This window comes from Lagopus muta, chromosome 23, assembly GCF_023343835.1.
Source record: "Lagopus muta isolate bLagMut1 chromosome 23, bLagMut1 primary, whole genome shotgun sequence".
Taxonomy (NCBI): Eukaryota; Metazoa; Chordata; class Aves; order Galliformes; family Phasianidae; genus Lagopus; species Lagopus muta.
In genome coordinates, this window is record NC_064455.1 from 5638167 (window position 1) to 5656739 (window position 18573).

General features: G+C 57.5%; 3 protein-coding genes across 9 annotated transcripts; 2 read left to right on the forward strand and 1 right to left on the reverse strand.

Moving 5' to 3' along the window:
- Positions 1 to 1253: 1253 nt before the first annotated feature.
- On the reverse strand, positions 1254 to 7936 carry AK2 (adenylate kinase 2). Of its 2 annotated transcripts, XM_048969145.1 has the most exons (7): positions 7787 to 7933; positions 7321 to 7446; positions 5503 to 5613; positions 5318 to 5412; positions 4677 to 4749; positions 3909 to 4104; positions 1254 to 2049 (listed from the first exon to the last, which is right to left on the reverse strand). In XM_048969145.1, exons 1-7 carry the CDS (start codon positions 7898 to 7900, stop codon positions 2042 to 2044), a joined length of 723 nt encoding a protein of 240 aa, XP_048825102.1. In that variant the 5' UTR covers positions 7901 to 7933; the 3' UTR covers positions 1254 to 2041. The 2 variants fall into 2 exon arrangements, with proteins under 2 accessions (XP_048825102.1, XP_048825101.1); XM_048969144.1 differs by having other exon boundaries at positions 1254 to 4104; positions 7787 to 7936.
- Positions 7937 to 8035: 99 nt separating this feature from the next.
- On the forward strand, positions 8036 to 13897 carry AZIN2 (antizyme inhibitor 2). Of its 6 annotated transcripts, none has more exons than XM_048969136.1 (10): positions 8036 to 8851; positions 10425 to 10590; positions 10687 to 10860; positions 11587 to 11759; positions 11878 to 12009; positions 12326 to 12518; positions 12631 to 12793; positions 12863 to 12975; positions 13219 to 13433; positions 13606 to 13897. In XM_048969136.1, exons 1-10 carry the CDS (start codon positions 8646 to 8648, stop codon positions 13745 to 13747), a joined length of 1677 nt encoding a protein of 558 aa, XP_048825093.1. In that variant the 5' UTR covers positions 8036 to 8645; the 3' UTR covers positions 13748 to 13897. The 6 variants fall into 6 exon arrangements, with proteins under 6 accessions (XP_048825093.1, XP_048825094.1, XP_048825095.1 ...); XM_048969137.1 differs by having other exon boundaries at positions 12869 to 12975; XM_048969138.1 differs by having other exon boundaries at positions 12353 to 12518.
- A 655-nt stretch (positions 13898 to 14552) lies between these two features.
- On the forward strand, positions 14553 to 15497 carry NDUFS5 (NADH:ubiquinone oxidoreductase subunit S5). The gene is made up of 2 exons (XM_048969146.1): positions 14553 to 14939; positions 15190 to 15497. Exons 1-2 carry the CDS (start codon positions 14724 to 14726, stop codon positions 15292 to 15294), a joined length of 321 nt encoding a protein of 106 aa, XP_048825103.1. The 5' UTR covers positions 14553 to 14723; the 3' UTR covers positions 15295 to 15497.
- Positions 15498 to 18573: the final 3076 nt, after the last annotated feature.

An 18573-nucleotide genomic window follows, 5' to 3' on the forward strand; every position in this document is an offset into this window, starting at 1 on the left:
TTTCAAAGGAGTGCCTGATAAGCAGCTTGCTGGAGAGAAATCATTGAACAGAAGGAATTTACAGCACCTGCAGAGCATCACATGCTATGGAAAACATTCAAGGTCACAGTGATGGAGGCGGGTCACAGAACAGATCCAACTGCAGGGGACAGAACCTCACGTGAGCTGCGTGACCTCCTCACAATTCATTTTGTGCTCTGCATTTGGGCAAGCTGGTGATCAGCTGGAAGAAGCCCAGCTCAGAGAGCCAAGAGCTGCCATCCCACACACAGGAGGAGCAGGCAGAACAGGTTCTGAGAACAACAGTAGGCAAGCAGCAGAAGGACAGACTCCCAAACGATGAGGAAGAGCATAATTTAACATCCATCATCAAAAGAAATAAGGGAAGAACACCACAGATGCAGAAGAAACAAGCTTGCCTTCAAAAGATGGAAAGTGCTGATCAGAAGTACAGAAAGGTAATAAAACCATCAGAGCACAGAGAGACTGCATGGCTGAGGAGCGGGGGCATCCAATGGTGCCGAAGGAACCAGTCCTTTCTGGAGGAAGCAGGCACAGGCAGCCTGACCTGATGGCTGTGATGTCACACGGCCTGAATCAAAGCCTCAGCTGCGAGCAGCTGCCGCCTGGGACCAAAGGCACTGGAGAAAAAACGACTTCTCATCAGCACCACCTTCCTCTGGGATTCTGAGAACCCATGGCAGGGCCTGGGATGCTATGGAGGCAGGATAACGGGAGAAATGCCTGCAGACCCTTCATCCCAGCAGATTTTGTCCTGTGTATTTGACAGATGCTGGTCAGGAGGGAGGTGAGCAGCAAGGTAGGAAAGGCACAAGAGGAAACAGAAGGCAGCATCTGGCTCACAGTTACTGCAAGAGAGGAAATCACGGCAACTCCTCCCCCCACCAGCAATTAGAAAGGAAGAGGGAGGAAAGGCTGGGTATGACTTCAGTTGTAAAAACACCTGAGAGGAGCTCTGAGCACAGATGGTCAGCATACACAGGGCTGTGCTTCCAGCGCCATGCATGAAGAAATAAGAGGCACAAAGTCAGCAAGAGGCATTGCTATGGTGATACAAAGCTTTGAAACGCTCATTAGAGCGCAGAAAGGATTGCGGCCGTGTTTTTAGCTGCACAGAAATGTCCTTGAGATGGCATCAGGGCAGAGGTTCACCCCCCTCAACTGTTAGTATGTTGCCTGCTTCCCTTCTTCCACGTCTGCAGGTCAAAAAGGACACAGCAACAGATACAAAATGCAAAGGGGTTATTTTATTGTTGATTCAGAGGTTAGACAAGGCACCATTTGATCTAAAAGAAATGCAAAGAACCCAATTAAATGTTATTTGTGCAGTCGATTAAGAAAGGTTCTTTTGCATTTCTTCAGCATTTTGTAATTCCAGCTTGGTCGAGATCACAGAAAAGCCACCTGATTGCTCGCATAGCACCACAGCCCCTCAGCTCAGCAGCAGAACCTGGGGAAGTCTGTGCTGGGGTGGAGGAATGCAGCAGAACAAGAACATCAAAACTTTCAGGAAAACACCACAGCAGCCTTTTTTGGTTTTTTTTTCTTTTTTTTCCCTCCTTTTCTACTTCAGAAAAGTCTTTTGTTCATTTTGGTCCTTGCTGACAGGAAGCAGCTTTAGAAATCACAGCAAACCTTCAATAGCCCCCAGCTTCTAAGAACCAGTGAGATGAGTCCTGAAAGCCCTGGAGAAGCCTGGAATGGTACCTAGCGCTGCCTGCCAGCATCAGTGACCGGGCTCTGGTCACTGCTACAGATGCTGCTTCGAATAGTTCTGCCTTCCTAAACACTGGTTTCTAAGCAGAAGGCCACCTCCTCTTCAGAATGATTCCGCTGAATAAGAAATACAAACAAAAAACAACCAAGCCAACCCCTAATCCCCTTGTTTACCACCTCCTTTTTTCTTCCCATCCATCCCCCCTCCCAGCTGCCCTCCCTGCCTCCCCTGCACCAGGGGAAGGCTGCAATGGCTGACGTAGCAGTGTGCAGCGTTTGGTGAGGTCTCATCTGGTTCACGGAGTCACTCAGCTGGAACAAATGGGAACAAAGAAAAAAATACATTTAGGGAAAAAACAAAATGGTTTATGGCATAAAAGGCTGTCGAGCTGGATGCAAAGCAAACACAAGGGAGAAAAAGAAATGGAGAGTGGAAGAGCACGCTGTTCTTGCTGTGGAAACCTCAACCAGATTCAGGAATGCCAGCTGGCCAGGAACCCTGCATTATGACAGCATTAGGGGACTGTGGCTCTGGTTCTCTCAAGAAGCCAAGATAAAAGCTGCTTCCAGTCAGTTTCTTTACATCGCTGAGAGGCAGAGGCAGCTCAAACACATCTTTTCTGCCCCAGAGCACAGCAGCCCTGCGCCGAGTGCTCAGCCCACCTTCCTGCACACTGAGGCCTTTTCTTGGGAGAGCACCAGTGCTGAGGTAACAGCCATCCTGGGAAACTCAGGCAGCTGATGAAACCAGCACCCTTGGTTACTTTCAAATCCCCTCTCTGCACACTCACGCTTTCAGGAGCAAGAAATCAACTGCTTTCAGTTTCTAGCATTATTTCCAGTTTGCTGAAAAGGAAGAGGGCCGTTTTCCTGGAAAGAACATACGAGGACAGAGTCATTTCCAGACAAAAGAGTAATTATCAGGAAAAACCAAGGGATTTCAGAGCACCTGTTCTGACACAGCCCAGCACAGGGGAGGCGAGGGAGACGCGCCATCTTCCTTGAAAGGGAGGACTCAGGAACATGAAATCTGAACACGTCAGGCCAAAGGACAAAGTTTTATCTGGGCCAGTCTGCATTGCAGTGAGAGCTTCTAGGCAGGGCTGGGTGCATGCATGGACAAAGGTTGTCCCCAGCCTTGCAAGGTCGTTCGTGGTGGCGTAACAGCACCGAAATGTCCAAGCAGTAAGCAGAGCTGGACAGCCAGGATGAGCTGTTTGACTTTGCTCGAGAAACATGAGCTCATAAAAATGGTCACTGGCTGAAGGGCGCGAGAGGCCAGCGGTCAACAACTCTGTCCCCAGGGCTTTGAAAAAATCATGTTTTGCAGTAAGGCTTTATTTAGACATTGGGATCGGGGGAAACTCAACACACCTTCATCTCCTTGGCCAAAGCCAAGGGAGGGATGCAAGAATAGAACTGATATCCCAGTCCTTTTCTTGTCGTCCAGAAATCAAATCACTGCAGTGACTGCAGCCTGACCAGAGACTTCATGTTGTTTGTTTGTTTTTTAAAAGCCTCTCACTAATACTTGCTCATGTTGGAGTCCATGCCTCACCACACCTGAACTGAGTCCACAAATGAGAAACTGAAAACCCCCACTGTCTTTCACCCTATTTTTATGCCACAAACAGCATCAGAACGGAGAGAAAACCACGCTCTTGGGGAACCTGCCGTCCCACAGGGTAACGTGCATTCAATGGAAACAAGTCCTCACCCAGCCCTGAGCAGCAGCAGGCCGCACGCACAGCCAAGCTCTGCCTCCCACAGCTGCTCATCCTCTGGGGAGCAGCCAGGAATAGCTGGAAGTACAGCTGCTTCTCCTGGGGAGCTGCAGCTCCACAACGAAGCCAGAGCACAAGGGTGCAGAGCTGAGTTCTGACAGCTGCGCTCAGGCGCGCTGCGACCTCTAGGGGCCGAGCCGCCCGCACCTGCGGACAGACCGACGTTCAGAACACTGAGATGGAAACCGTTCAGCTCGTTTAATAGAGAATTAGCAGAGTCCTGCCTCGGGCTGCATCACCCCTTCTCATCTACTCTATTTAGTTCTTCACTCTCCCTGGCCCCGAGGAGACAGAGAGAGGCAGAAAGAGAGACAGAGATGGAGAAAGACAGACAAGGGTGAGCTCCATCAGGGACGGAGCCCTAAATGAACATAACCAGATCTTTACATGTCGCTCTCGAGAAGGCTGCCAGGATGCTAGCAAACACCACATCGGGAGACTGGGAGGCATCCACCGCAGTATGGATCCCTCGCTTGCTGTAGTAGGAGACCAGGGGGGAGGTCTGTGTGTGGTAGGCCTTCAGGCGGGTTTTCAAGGCTGTTTCATTATCATCTGAACGGCGGATCAGGGGCTCTCCAGTGACCTGGGAGAAGCAAGAGGACAGTCTCCAGCCAGCTGCAGCCTGCTGCACTCCCCCCTTCTCTGCGCAGCTACAACCCCTGCTCCCCTGCTCCAGGCTGGGCTGCAATGCAGCGCTGCAGAGCTGAGTCCCCAGGTCAGCGTGGGAGAGCAGTGTGAACCCAAAGCAGCCAAACCAAGTCCCAGAGCCGTCACTGAAGAGAAGGATTCAGCACGATGGTCTTTCCCTCACACACCATTCTGCTTGCTAAAAGGAGCCCCAAGACCGAATGCCAGCTACAGCTGCTCCCCAGGAAGGAAAGCATTTGGGACCCACTGCAACTTCAGCTAAGGACAGAGGCCACCAAGCTGTGACGTGGCAGAGCCCGGGCTCCACAGAACAGCCATACCCTTCGCTCATCCCTCTAAGCCTTGCTCCCTGCAGTACTGTTGGCCTCGGCTGCCCAAGCAGATCCCCACGCTCCCCAGAAAGGCAGGACAGAAGGTGGGAGAAAAGGAAACAAGTTTTTTCCAGAGATGCTGCAAAGCACAGCTAAACCCAAAGCAAGGTAAGCTGCGGCCTCGGAGCTCACATACATCATCCTTCATGTGCTCTTTTGGGGGTCTGAACTCCTCGTGATAAGAGCGGCCACTTGCTGGGTGAATCAGCCTAAGACAGAAAGCAAGTGTCAGCAAAGGGGTCCTGTGCCAGGATGAGGCTCCTGAACCTGCCAAACATCAGCACAGAAAAACCTGCAGTAGCAATACACTTAGCTTCTCCCTGTTAGGAGAATGTTCTCTAGCTATTTTGGTACCAACGGCCTCTTCAAGTGCTTGGAATAAAGTTGCACTAGGAAGTGGAGGAGCACAAAGGTGACGGCGCCACAGCAAACAGCAGGAGACATCTGCATCTCTGCACAGCCAGGACTGATCCTGAACAGGAGGTTCAGCAGTGCCCAAACAGCTTGCATAAGGGAGAAGTAATAGCACTAGAGAAGCAGATATTAGCTGTCAGACAGCAGGCTTAAGGGCTGAGCTGGGTCACCAAGGTTGTTGATTCATATCAGCAACAGGCTGTGTTCAGATTGGCCCATGGAAGGCTCAAACAGAGCAGATATCTGATACAGGGCTAACTGCAGGGCTGGTCTCAGTGCTGTGACAATGACCAAAATGATCCCAAACAAGGACACTCTCCCATGAACCAGGAGCCCCCAGAGCTTTTGGGAGAGAAGAGTTACCGTCCGGTGATTCTCCGTATGAGCAAGGAGTCAGGGATGCTGAACTCAATGACGGAGTCCAGTTTCTCTCTCCTCTTCTCCAGGAGCTCATCCAGCTGCAAAAGCAAACGCCCAACTCAGAGAGGGAAACCAGGGGCTCCCCATCTCCCAGAAGAAAAGAGCTGCCCGAGCAGCAGCTCACGTACCATCTCAGCCTGCTTCACCGTGCGCGGGAAGCCGTCCAGCAGGAAGCCGTTCTTGCAGGGCGGGGTGTCGAGGTTGTTCTCAATCAGCTCCACCACCATCTCGTCGCTCACCTGCAAGAGGACAGATGGCTGCGTGGTCAACAGGCAGCAGGGACTTACACGCAGCTGCCCACAGAGCAGCTGTACTTGTGCCAGCACCCAGCCTGCACCAGAGCCTTCCTACGGCCGATCCCAGTCCCAAAGGCAGAATCACAGGTCACTGCTGTAGCAGGGTGAAAGCTGCACGCTCCGCCATGCCCACATCCCACATGGTGCCAACATCAAGACCTTATGAGCCCACGAGGCATTGCACACCAGGGACACCCCGGCCTGTGCAGGGACTTTTAACAGTGAAGTTACAGCTCTGGTGCAAAGGTTGTATTTCAAAATGGGCAATCAATCTTAAGACAAATTCCCTAGATCTCTTTTTTTTTTTTTTTTCTTAAGCCAATTCTCAGTACAACCATTGATACCAACATAACCTTTATTTCCTGTTACTTTGTTCCTTCGCTCACACATCTCTGAGTAAGCAGGCCCGGCCAGGAAGGGCAAAGCATGTGAATTGTTCATTGATGCTCGTGAACCATGTGTGAAGGTAAATGCCCAAATAGCTGCTGACAGACTCTGGCCCTGCTGGGCAGCTCTTCCCACATCACCACCTCTGTATATCTGGAACCAGTGCCTTCCCTATGCTGCAGCATTTCAGAAGTACTACCAGGTGCTGCAGCCCCAAGAACGGGTGTCTGTTCCAATAGCAGCTCTCCTTATCATCAGCAGGTGCTGCTTCCTCCAGTACGCACAGCTGAGACCCAGCAGGACCCAGAAGCAGGCTGTCACTGCACATAAACGGGACCATGAAGCAGTGGGTGGGGAGCAGCCTGGGTAAAGCAACACTTCTGTGCTTTCCTGATTACCCCTTTCAGGGAAGGGATGAACACATAATTGAGCATAAAAAAAAACCATCCCAGATCCAAGTGCTGCTGTGTTCCCAGCTGAGTTATCAGGCGGCCAGAGCACCCACGGGACACAGCAGCACAGCGCCCGCACCTCACACACACAGCAGATACCGGCGCTCACCAGATAAGGTCCCTATCTTTCACAACCAGGCTCAGTGTTGCGATGCACGCTTTAAGCTACAGCTGGACGTGTGCCACCTCGTTCCTGAGCCTGCAGTCTCCTTGGGGGGTTATGAGCCAGTGACAGCAAGCCGCAATGCCCCAGATCTGCCCACACTGCTTCGCTGTGGGGCAAGGCACCGCGGTTTGCTGCCCCTCAGGTTTCCTTAAGGGATCTCAGTAATTTTGAAAGATCTCCAGAACAGAAATGTGCTAGAGAACCTAACCCTGGGACGCAAGTGGCTTTTGTGCAGCATTACACTGTTACGCTGTAACTCCCACAGCAACATTCCTAAGTCCGCTTTCATGTTACAGTTACAGGCAAGCAGAAGATCTGGGATGCAGGTGAAAGGAGAAAGCCGTCAACCCTGCAATGGCCTGGAATGTGAAGTGACACTGGAACTGCATCGTGTGCGAAAGCTCCATGCCAGAAAGGAACAACTGAGGACACAGAGGCTGCTGGTAAGCAAGGAGAAGCGTGACGGAGGAGGATGCTTTTACAGGACGCTCCTCCTGCAGGGTAATAAGGAGAACGTCGCCTTCACCCTACAATCTGCCCTTCCTGCACATACTGGGTTTTGTCACTTGGGCTTCTGACAAGGAGGTGCATTTTGGCTGCTGCTGGTACAGGATGTGTCAGTCTGTCCCCCCAGCTGCTACCCACCAGCTTCCCCGAATCCATCGTCTCTTTGAGTCGCTTGCCCAGCTCGGAGCCCGAGGCCACCATGGCCCGCAGCATGTCCCCCGTGGCCAGGTGGCAGACACAGTACGTCTCGGCCAGCTTCGGAGCCTGCAGGAAAGGACGGACGGAAGGTGAGCGCCCAGCGCGGTGATTTCAGCGGCGGACCCGCGGCGCAGCGCCCGGCTCGGATCCGGGCAAGGAGAGGACGAGGCCGCTCCGATTTACTCCCACCGGGACGGGCTCCCCCAGACCCAGAATCACGCTGACCGGACCTCGTCCCCACTTTCGGCAGCGGGACGGGACGGAACGCGCGGCTCCAGGAAACCCTACGGGGGCCGCGACAAAGGCCCGCACGCCCGGTGCCCCCGCGGGGCAGCCACGCACAGGCCCGTGGAGCCGGGCCCGAGGAGGCCGCGCCGCGCCCGAGCTCAGCTGGCCGCCCCCTCACCTGGGTGCCCTTTCCGGCGCCGGGCGGCCCCAGCAGCACCGCGCGGATCCCCCGGCGGATTCCCGCGCCCGGCGCCTGCCCGCTGCCGCCCCCCGCCTGCGCGCTCGGAGCCATGGCCGCCACCGACTGCGCCTGGCGGGGTCACGCGGACACGTGGTGGGCGGGGCCACGCGAGTGGTGGGCGGGGACGGTGGGCGGGGCCACGCGGACGGGGCCGTGCGCGGGGAAACGGGGGGCCGTTGTGCGGGCGCGGGGGTCGCCGCCGTGCGGAGCGTGCTGGGTGCGAGCTGCCGGCGCGAGGCTTTCCTTACGCAGGGACTAAAGCAGCTCCGGGAGGAACTCGGGTGCGGCGCTGCTGGGCCACAGCCTGAGAGCTCTCCGTGCCGCAGCCGGCTCGCTCGCCCCCTTTGAATTGCTTTGAATTGCTTTGCCCAGGCTCCATCTGGATCTGCTCCTGCGCTGCCCGTGTCGCGGTGTGGGCACAAAAAGCCTTCAGCGCTTGCGGGGACCCGATGCCCCACTGCAGGGAGTGTCTCTGTACGGCGCGTTTATAGCTGCGGCTGCTCCTGGTGCCCGACTGAGGGCGGAACAGGGCAGGATGTCGCCGAAGAAGAGAGCTTCCCTGCCCGGGGCTGCCAGGAGAGGCCATGACGGAGCCAGTGCTGAATACAAGAATAAAAGCTCCGGATCCCTTTCATCTCCTGTATGGAGGGGGGAGGGCAGCTGCTCCTCCGTGCTCTGAGTGTTGTCTTCTCAGTGACCAGAGAGCAGGAATTGCAAATTAACAAGAAGTAGAAAAAAAATCCACTCAGCCTGTGGTGTGAGTGAGAGGGAGCCATGGAGCCATTTCCATGCAGGAATGCAGGCAAAGGCAGACACAGGGCATCTGCATGTTTGGCAGGGCTGGCTCTGCTGCTGGGAAACGCTGGCAGCAGCACGACAGAGGGCAGAGTCAGTCCCTGACATCTCCCTGCCCACCTCCCCTGGCCAACATCCCTACCAGGCAGGCGCTGCTCAGCTTTTATCTGCACAAAGCCTCGTTGCCCTGGAAGCGGTGCTTCAGAGGTATTTTTGGCACTCTTCCCCCCAAGGATCCCCGCGCACGCGATGCACGCGCAGCCACAAGCATCCTCAGAGCAGGGCCGGGCTGCAGGCAGGCTCACAGCTCTGTGCTGCGCGGCTGGGGATGAGCGACCAGCTACCGGGGACGCGGTGAGAACCCAGGGTGTCCGCGGGGGCAGCCCCAGCCATGGGAGCGGGGGGCGGGGGGGGGAATGGTGCTCGCTGTGCTCCGGGAAAGGGATGAAGGATGCTCGGAGGCGGCTCAGCCAATGGGGTTGGCCGGGCTCGGTTGCCACGGCCACGGTTGTGAGGCAGAGCAGGAGAGGGTGCTGAGACTTGAAGGCTGAGGAGCTTCCCCCCCTGCAGGCTTGGCTGGCTTAGGGTGTCGGGGCAGGCGGGGCACCGGGGCAGGATGAGCCGCTGCAGCTGAGGGCAGTTTGTTCTCGCGGGAGCCTCATGGCCACAGTCTGCTGAAATGCTTCCTGAGGTGGCGGAGCTGCGGGGCTGCTGGCTTGCCTGGCATGGGGAGGAGGGGAACAGAGGGCAATGCCTGGAGACACTGAGTTTCGAGAATGGTCTGTAATGCCTTTGGGGGGTGAAGGATGAGGCCGGCGGAGTTGCTCTCATTTTATGAGTACAGAGCCCCTAGAGCCTCCCAGCCCTTTCCCTGTGTCTGGGCTTTGCTGCTGGTGCTTGCTCAATGTGTTACAACACACTGCTGCTCGGGGGGCAGTGTGGTTTTTCTCCCGGCGCCTATCTGAAATGCTGTAAGTAGGTCCCTGCAGAGGAGGAGGTGCTGTTCAGCTCTGAGAAATGAAATGTTTGTCTCCTGCTCACTTCTGATCAGAGGGACAATTTTCCTGTAAAAGCCCTGTGGCTAGACCTGGCTTCTTGGAGTGGAAATGTTTCCTGTGAGCCTGTGTTAGGTCTGCGGCTCCCTGGGTTATGGGATGTGCTGGATCCAAGGAAAGAGGCTGCTAAAGCTGCTCCATGAATTGTGTGAGCCAGGAAACACAACCGTGCTGCCTAGCTTGTCTTCTTGTTCCACACACTGTGTCATGGGAGAGAAGTGAAACTGGAAGCACAGCATGGATGCACGTCTAGGAGTGCTACATTCTTTAGAAATGCCTTGCTTTTCTTGAGGCTTGTGTGGCCAGAAGTGGGTCTGAGACTTTGGCAGTTTGAAAACGACAAGGAAACTTCTCCCCCTGAAACATACAGCAGGTCAAACTGCATGCCGAAGCACAAAAACACGCGTTCTGGGATATATAAAGCACTGGCTTCACAGTGAGGTTGGCTTTGTTGTTCGTGGCACCGGTGCCGAAGTGCTGCTGAAAAAGGCAGCTGCTCTGAACAAAAACACAGAGCTCTGCACTGCAGAGAAACGCGCCTCCTCCCCCTGGTGAGCACGCTTTAACCCCAGCGCTGCTCTGAGTGCCGCTTTGGAGGAGAACAGCAGGGGGCTCCTGAGGCAGCGCCCCCCGCACATCGCGCAGGGCCGGGGGCGCTTTGGGGACCAGCCGGGACGCCGCACTGCTGGACTTTCCGGAGCTCCGCCTCTTTTTCTTTTTCCCAGCGTGCTGCAGATTGAGGAGCCGGAGCCGCTCGAGGAGGCTTCGCGCTGGCGTTGTCACACCTTGACCATGAACGGGTACCTGAACGAATCCAATTTCACGATGGTGGAGGAGGGCTTCACCAGCAGGGACCTCCTGGAGAGCACCCTGCTGGAGCTGTGCCAGGCGGTAAGGGCGGGCAGCTCTGCCGCGCTCTGCGTCCGTCCCCCCTTGGAGCAGGGGGTCGCAGAGCAGCCACTGCTGCTCACTTCAGCCTCGTCGTAGGGTGACCGGCAGGCCTTCTTCGTGGCAGACCTCGGGGACATCGTGAAGAAACACGTGCGCTTCCTGAAGGCCTTGCCCCGCGTGAAGCCCTACTTCCCCGTGAGGTGCAACAGCAGCGGAGCGGTGATCCGGCTGCTGGCTGAGCTGGGGGCGGGCTTTGCCTGCGCCAACAAGGTGCGGCGGGGAGCGGCTCGGGATGAGCGTTCCTCGGGCACGCGTGGGGCTTCCGCTCGCTAGCCAGCATCTGCAGCAGCAAGAGTCTCCCCCTGCTGTCAGAACCCTGCCCACACAGCCCAGAACGCCCGGTCCTGTTGTCCGGTGATTCAGGCTCGCTCCCTTTCACCGACATTTTCTCTGTCTAACCGTTGTCCCGCCTGGCGGCCGTGGCTGCGATCAGGGCGCGTCCCTGGGGTGCCGCTGCCGCCGCCGTCCCAGCGGTTTTAGGAGCGAGCGCAGAGCTCCTGCTCCGTCCTGCTCACCGTTTGCTGATAGCCAGATTCCGAGGAGAACCGAAGTTAAGCCACTTGCTGGCACATAATTGAACAGGACATGTTGCCAGGGGGAGAAAGTGTGGGGATTCATTACAGCTCAGATCTCACTGCATTTCACAGGGAAGATGCCAAACCTGCGCCTCCTCAGTTTTTCTGCTTGTTTTCTCTCCTCTTGGTCTTGTGCTGCATGTAAACACCTTGCCTCAACCTACCCATGTCAGGACAAAGCCCATGGTGACCCCTGTGCGCTCTGGCAGATTAGGAAAGTTTTCTTGAGCAAACTCAGGCTGCGGTGCTGGCGGTTTGCCCTTTGCAGTGCTACAAGCTGGCTGGGGCCCGCAGCCAGCCATGGCCAGGCACAGCAGGGCTGTTCCCAGAGACCTGCCTCATGTTTGCTGTTTCCCTGCAGACAGAGATTGCAGAGGTTCAAAGCATCGGGGTCCCAGCTGACAGGATTTTCTACAGCAGCCCTTGCAAGCAGGTTGCCCACGTCAAATATGCAGCCAGCCACGGTGTGCAGCTGATGACCTTCGACAACGAGGTGGAGCTGGGCAAGGTGGCCAGGAGCCACCCACAAGCTAGGTGGGTGTTGGTGCAGAATCTGGAGGCAGCATTGGAATGGGGGTCTACGGTGGGATTCGGAGAGGTGGCTGTGGGCTGGTGGAGGCCCAAAGACTCAACAGTGCTTTTTGCTGTGCAGGATGCTTTTGGGTATTGCTGCTGACCCCAGCCCTTCTGCCCATCCAAGCATGATGTTTGGGGCCACGCTCAAGTCCTGCCGGCGCCTGCTAGAGTCAGCGAAGGAGCAAGATGTGGAGGTTGTTGGCATCAGGTAAGGCGAGTCGTCCTTGTCCCCTCGGGGTGCTGAGCCTCTGTTGGGCAGCCCTGCAGGGAGCTCTGCCCTGCTAGAACAATTCAGGAGTCCACAGAGCACTGCAGGGCAGCATGGTCTGGCAGTGAGGTGGGGGCTGGCACCTAGGGAAGATGTCCCTTGTTGGCACCAATCTGGGGCAGGTTTGGCCAGCAGAGGGGGGCTCAGTGGAGTGGATTGGGCAGTCTCTCCCAGGAAGGTATGTGGGGAGCACAGAGCTGCTGTGGAGGGGATCTCTCAGTGCCATGTCCCCCTTCTGCCACCGTGGAATGGGCAGCCTTCTGAACAGAGGCTGTGCCCTCAGCTTTCACCTTGGGAGCCACAGCCTGGAGCCCCAGGTTTTTGCCCAGGCTGTCGCAGAGGCACGGCTGGCATTTGATGTGGGCACAGAGCTGGGCTACCAAATGCACCTCCTGGACATCGGAGGGGGATTTCCTGGCACCGAGGACACCAGAGCCCAGTTTGAGGAGGTATGTGCCTCCCAGTGCTGGCTCTGGGCAGGCAGAGTGAGACTGGAGCTGGTTCCCTGCCCTGTGCTGAGCAGCATGACTGAGCTCACTCCAAGTGCATCTTCCCATCCAGATTGCTGCTGTGATAAACTCTGCACTGGACATGTATTTCCCAGAAGGCTGTGGGGTGGAGATTGTTGCCACACCGGGGCGATACTATGTCACCTCAGCCTTCACCTTTGCAGCCAGCATCACTGGCAAGGAAGAGGTTCCCATGGAGCAGCCAGGCTCTGATGGTAAGTGGGATTCATGGGATGGATCTGCCTCTGTGCCCATGTGCCCCCGAGCCTCTCCCTACTCCCCAGGGGAAGAGTCTGGCAGCAAGAGGAGCCTTGTCTATCACCTCAGCGATGGCATCTACGGTACCTTCAGCTGTGTCCTGTTTGACAGTCCCTGCCCCAAGCCTCTGCTGCACAAGGTGAGGATCCAGCCTGGCTGGGGAGAGCCCTGCGGAGTAGCGTGGTATGTCCTGTTGTCCTCTGCTGCTGAGTGCTCCTCCCGTGCTGTGAGATCTGCTTTGATCTGCGCAGTCCCTAAGAAGCATTTTTGGGACTGATAGCTGGCCCTTCTGTTTTGGGGCCAGAGTTTTATTTTGTGTAAAACTGCTTGGTGTTGTGGTGCAGATGCTCTCTCATGTGGCCACATGATCTGTCCTCTGCAGAAGCCCTGCCAAGAGCACCCCTTGTGCAGCAGCAGCCTCAGGGGTCCCCTGGGGCACGCAGAGGACCAGATTACCAATGATGCGGAGCTGCCTGAGCTGCAGGATGGGGACTGGCTGATTTTCCAGGACATGGGTGCCTACACCATCGCAACTTCATCCCTGTGCAGTGGGTGTCCCCGGCCACACGTCACCTATGCCATGTCCCGCCTGGCCTGGTAAGAGAGAGCCCTGTGTGAGCAGGCTGAGGGCAGGACTGCCAGTTGGAGACACTGAGTTGCCCTTGATCTGGGCTCCCTGCCTGCGGGAGGGGAGCAGATCTGGGGTAACCATCCTGTGACATTTCATGAGTGGGTGCCTCCTGCTCCCTCTGGGTGTCTGTGCCTGCAGGAAGGCCCTCCAGCTCCTCCAGGGGAAGCCACCGCCGGCAGAAGATGACCATGAGAGCGCCTGCACTCCGCTCTCATGCGGCTGGGAGATGGTGGAGTCCCTCTGCGTTCCCCCGGTCTTCACCCCAGCCAGCATCATCTGAGCAGGAAAGGCCCACGCCGGCACCCTGCACCCACAGGGCTGCAGGCAGAGCTCAGCATAGCACAGTCCTGCTCCTCCTGCTTGTACGGTGTGCTCAGCGGGTTTGGGTGCTTTCATAGGAGTTATGGTAATAAATGGGTGTTGAGCCTGGCTTGGGTTTTGCCATGAGGACCCCCCTGGCGTTCCCTCCCCTCCCCTCCCTGTGCCTGAGGTGGCGGAAGATCCGGCTCAGATGAGCAGTTGGCCGCATAATGAGGCCATGCTCATTAGAGATGCCAAAGCTGTTGTCCCCAGCCTTGGAGGTGCCCTGGGGCATGGGGGGATGTGAGGACAGCAGGTGGGTTCTGGGATGTGGTGCTGCTAGGGGGTGGCTGAGGCTCATTGGGAGCCTTAATGAACCCTCCTGCCCTAATGAACACCTCTGCCCCTGGTGCCACGTTGTCCCAGCTCTGCGGTGGGAGGCCATAAAAGCCAAAGATTGTAACACTGTGAGAGCCTGAAAGCCAGAGGCTGGGGACACAGGGAGCGCTGGAAGACGGTGGGGGAAAATGGGAACACTGGGGGACACTGGAGGATACCGGGAGCAGTGGGGGATCCTGCGAGACACTGGAAGCACGGGAGACGCGGGGAGCACCGGAGACACCGCGGGACAATGGGACACGGGGCGCGGCCGCCCGGAGGTTGCCGCAGAGGCCTGCAGGTGGCGCTGGGGCGCGGCGGACGGTTTCCCCTCCGTGCCGGCAGGGGGAGCCGCAGCGGAGAGGGCCGCTCGCGCCGCCCGTCTCTCTGGTTCTGCCGTCAAGTGCGGCGCGGGTGTCGCGGTTGCGGCCGCGCTTGACGGCGGGCAGCGTCGCGAAAGCCCCGTGAAGGACGGCGGCGGGCCGGTCGGTGCGGGGCGGAGCGGAGCCGGTTTTGAGCTCAGGGCGGTGTCGCGGTAGGGTCAGCGTCGGGAGCGGGGTCAGCGTCGCGACAGCACCATGCCGTTCTGGGACCTGCAGCGACAGCTAGGCATCGACATGGACCGGTGGCTGCTGCGGCAGAGCGCGACGCAGCCGTACGGGGTGGCCGGGGCGTGCCACGCCTTTGAGCGGGAGTGGGTGGAGTGCGGGCACGGCCTGGGCCAGACCCGAGCCCGCCGCGAGTGCCAGCCCGAGTACGAGGACTTCATGGAGTGCATGCACCGCACCAAGCTGGTGAGCCCGGCGGGGCGTCCCGGAACCGGGCGGGGAGGGGGGGGGGGAGCGCGGCACGGCGGCACGGGAAGCGCGTGCGGAGCCCCGAGGAGGCGCCGCGATCCTCCGGCTGCGATCCCGGAGGCGCCCGAGGCCGCGGTGGGCGCTGGGGGTGGCGGGCTGCCCGCGGCATCTTTCAGGTCCCTTCCGACCCGACCGTTCTGCCGTTCTCTGGCTCCGTGTCTCTGTCATCCCTTGTGTGCTTCGCCAGGCTCAGCGGTTGAAAAAGATCCTGGAGCAGAGGGACAAGATGATCAAGGAGGGGAAGTACACCCCGCCCGAGCACCACAAGGGTGAGAAGGACAGCCGGCCCTGAGGCACGGGGACCTGCAGGGGACCCGACAGCACTCGTCTGCAGCCATGGAAGTGAACCATCTGAAGGAGAGCACCGGGAACGGTGGGGTTCTGCTGCAGCCGTCCCAGTGCTGAGAGGGCCCTGCCAACAGCTCGGAGCAGAGGAGAGCGGTGCTAGTGTGGGGCATCATTGCTTTGGCTAGTAAATGTCTCCTTTGGAGCAGCGTTCTGCTCTGTCTTGTCTTCCTTTCTGAACCAAGATAACTTCTAAACCCTCCTGAAAAGCTGCCGTGATGCTGGGGGTGACATGGAGCTGCCGGTGCTGTGCCCCCGTCTTATGGGGCCATGTGGGTTCCTTCATGCTCACACCTGCAGGCAGGGCAGCCAGCCCTGAAATGGGGGAGGGCGTAAAGGAGTAAAATCTCATCCAAATGTGTCCTGGAAAACTTGCTAAAGAAAAGCCCGTTCCCGGTGTGGTTTTATGGGCAGGATACGTGGTTGGTGTTTGTTGGGCTGCCTGGGCCGTTTTCCAGTTGGTGGTATTGGCCCGAGAGGTGAAAATCTGGTTAAAACAGCTCTCTGATGAGGATTTGGGCAGCAGCATCCAGACGCAGTTTCTGTCCCACCCCTTCGATCTGTGTGAGATCCCCTCACGCAGAGGCTTTGCTCTGTAATGCTGTGTGTCAGCTCGATCTATCGAGCGTGCAGCGTGCCTGACTGCAGCAGCCCCGGGGCTGGGACTGCCCACACCGATGTGCTTTTCCTTTTAAAGGGAAGATTTCTCCCCAGCCCCTCCAAACTCAGCACAGTTTTGTAACAGCATTGAAGCAGTGGAGTACCTGGAAGTGGAGGGGGGAAATGTCTGTGCTTTAATCCAAGGTTTTAATCCCAGTGATTGTGGGTTTAATGCTTAATCTTTGATCCAGGTAGAGCACGTGAGGTTCCCGATCCTCACAAATCCCCACGCCGAGATGACAGATGACAGCAGTGTGGTTCCAGTTGCAGCAGGCAGGGCTGGGCTCTGCCAAGGGGCGCCGGTGCCCACGGTGCCATTCCAGGGGAGTTTGCCCCTTGTAGGACCCGTGCCAGCCCACAGAGGCTGCTCCCTTGCTCCCTTCCCCAGCCCCAGCTGGGCCCCTTGCTGCAGCCCAGGTGTGGGGCTGTGGGGACGGGGCTCCGGGAGCTCAAGGCTGAGCCCTCCATGTTGGGAGGCTGCTCCTGTTTGGTGCACGCTGCTGTGCCTTGAGTTCTTTCCTCTTCCAGGTTATTCCAAAGAATGTATTAATCATCAATTTCAGTATTTTCCTCCTATTGCTGAGCCCTGGATGGATCCAGGTGTGATTCTGGAGAGGGGACTCCTGGCATTCTCTGTGTGAGCCCTGAATCAGTCCGGTGGTGCCCACGAGCTGCCAGAGGTGGGGCGGCTGCATCGCTTTCTGTAGCGGCCCCAAAGCCCTCAGAGATCTTTCAGATATGAAAACTGTTTGGTGGTGATTAATTCCAACAGAGGAAATCTTACCTAATATCGCTGCTGTTCCACTGGATGAAAGAGTTCCAGGTATGAGAGGTGAGGGGAAGATTTGGGTGCAAAAATGAGGGAAAATGCCAGAAAGATGAAAGGGTGTGAAGAAATGGGCAGAAATAGGAACAGTTTGGGGCCTGGTGGTCACTGCCCTGTGAAGTGCAGGGGTGGCCCTGAACTGGGAGAGCTGCATTTCCAGGGAGAGAAAAAAGTGCAGAGCAGAACCCTGGCGAGTTGCTGCTGTCGGGAGTGACTCATGTAATTGAGCTGTCCAGATGTCAGAGGAAACGCTGAAATAAATCCAAACACTTCTGCCTCCCAAGCGGCTCTTTAGACCCATCCAAAATCTAATTGCTCTGCAATAGATGTGAATGCAGCCGAGGTGCAGCAGCGGGGATGGAAAGCAGCTGAGACACTCATTGTGGTTAACAGCCGAAAGGGAAACTTGGGCTGATAAGGAAGGTTATCAAGGAGCTGATGACAAACATTGAGTTTGTGAGAGACAAATGCGTCTCCGGAGAGGAGCAGGGATGGAGGCAGAGGGGCCGGGATGGGGCTGAAGCCACAACTCCACGAGCCTCGCTGCCTCCCCAGCTGCGCTGCACGCTGCTCCCACGCTGCACTCCTGCCGTTCTCCTCCGCTGAGGTCCCTCCCTCTCTCCTTCCCACAACCCGATGTCTGTAGGGTCTGGGGAGGAAGGGGAGACCCCGCAGCCCCCGAGTGCTGCGCACCTCCAGCTCTGTGCAGGAGAGAGAAACAGAGCCCTGGGGAGGTGAATAATTGATAGAACGTCAGGGAAAAGTTGGAGCTGCGGGCTTTGGCAGAGGCTCCGATGAGGGAGAGGGGGGCTGACCCCAGGCAGAGCTGCTCATCTGCGCCGTGTGCCTGAGCCCCGTGCACTGACCATCCACACTGCAGGGACGGGGTGGGGTGGCTCGGGGGGATGCGTGCAGTCAGTGCTGCAGCCCCAGCCCGCAGTAACGGCTCCCCAATCCCGTGCAGCAAAACAACGCGTGGCCTTAACCCAGATTCACAGCACAAATAATCCAGATCAGCAACAACGCACTGCAAGGGAGCCTCGGAAATGCATTTTGGGTGTGAAATGTGTGCAGGTTGGAACAGGCAGCGTTTCCTGGCCGCTTTTCTTAATTTATTTGGGATTTAATATGGTGCAAAAGCGCTCGATTGCTCTGAGGCCTCCACAAGGGCCGGGGGCCCCAGTGGGTGGCACTGAGCAGAGGTGACAAAGGGACGCATCCCGCAGGGATCCACGGCGCTCAGCCCTGCGTGATTTCCTCCCCTCCTGCTGCTGCCGTTGGGCTCAGTGTCCCCGGCTGTGCTGGGGCTGCACTTTGGGCATCCGCTCCCCGTGGGTTTCAGCCGAGCGTCCCCCCTGTGCTCCCCTGCCTGCTCTGCCTCTGAGCTGCAGGGAAACACGCGGCTCTCACGGCTGCTTCCGGAGCATCCCTTCCTTGCGGGGTGCCCGGCGTCGCCTCCCCTCACCCGAGGTGCTCGGGAGATAACCGTGGGATGGTTTCAGATGAGATATGGGAATCCACCGGGGAGAAATGCCGCGAGCGGATGGCTGCGCCCAGACCCCGGGGCACGGGGACGATGCGTCCCGGCTGCCTGCAGCGCCCCGGGGGCAGCTGTGCCGGCTCGGAGCCGTGGCATAGAGCTTCTGTCCCCTGCACCCCGCTTGTGGCCCTGCCGTGCTCTCGGCACCGCTGCGGTTGATCGATGAGCGCTGTAATTAGCCGGTGGGGGGAGGCAGGGAT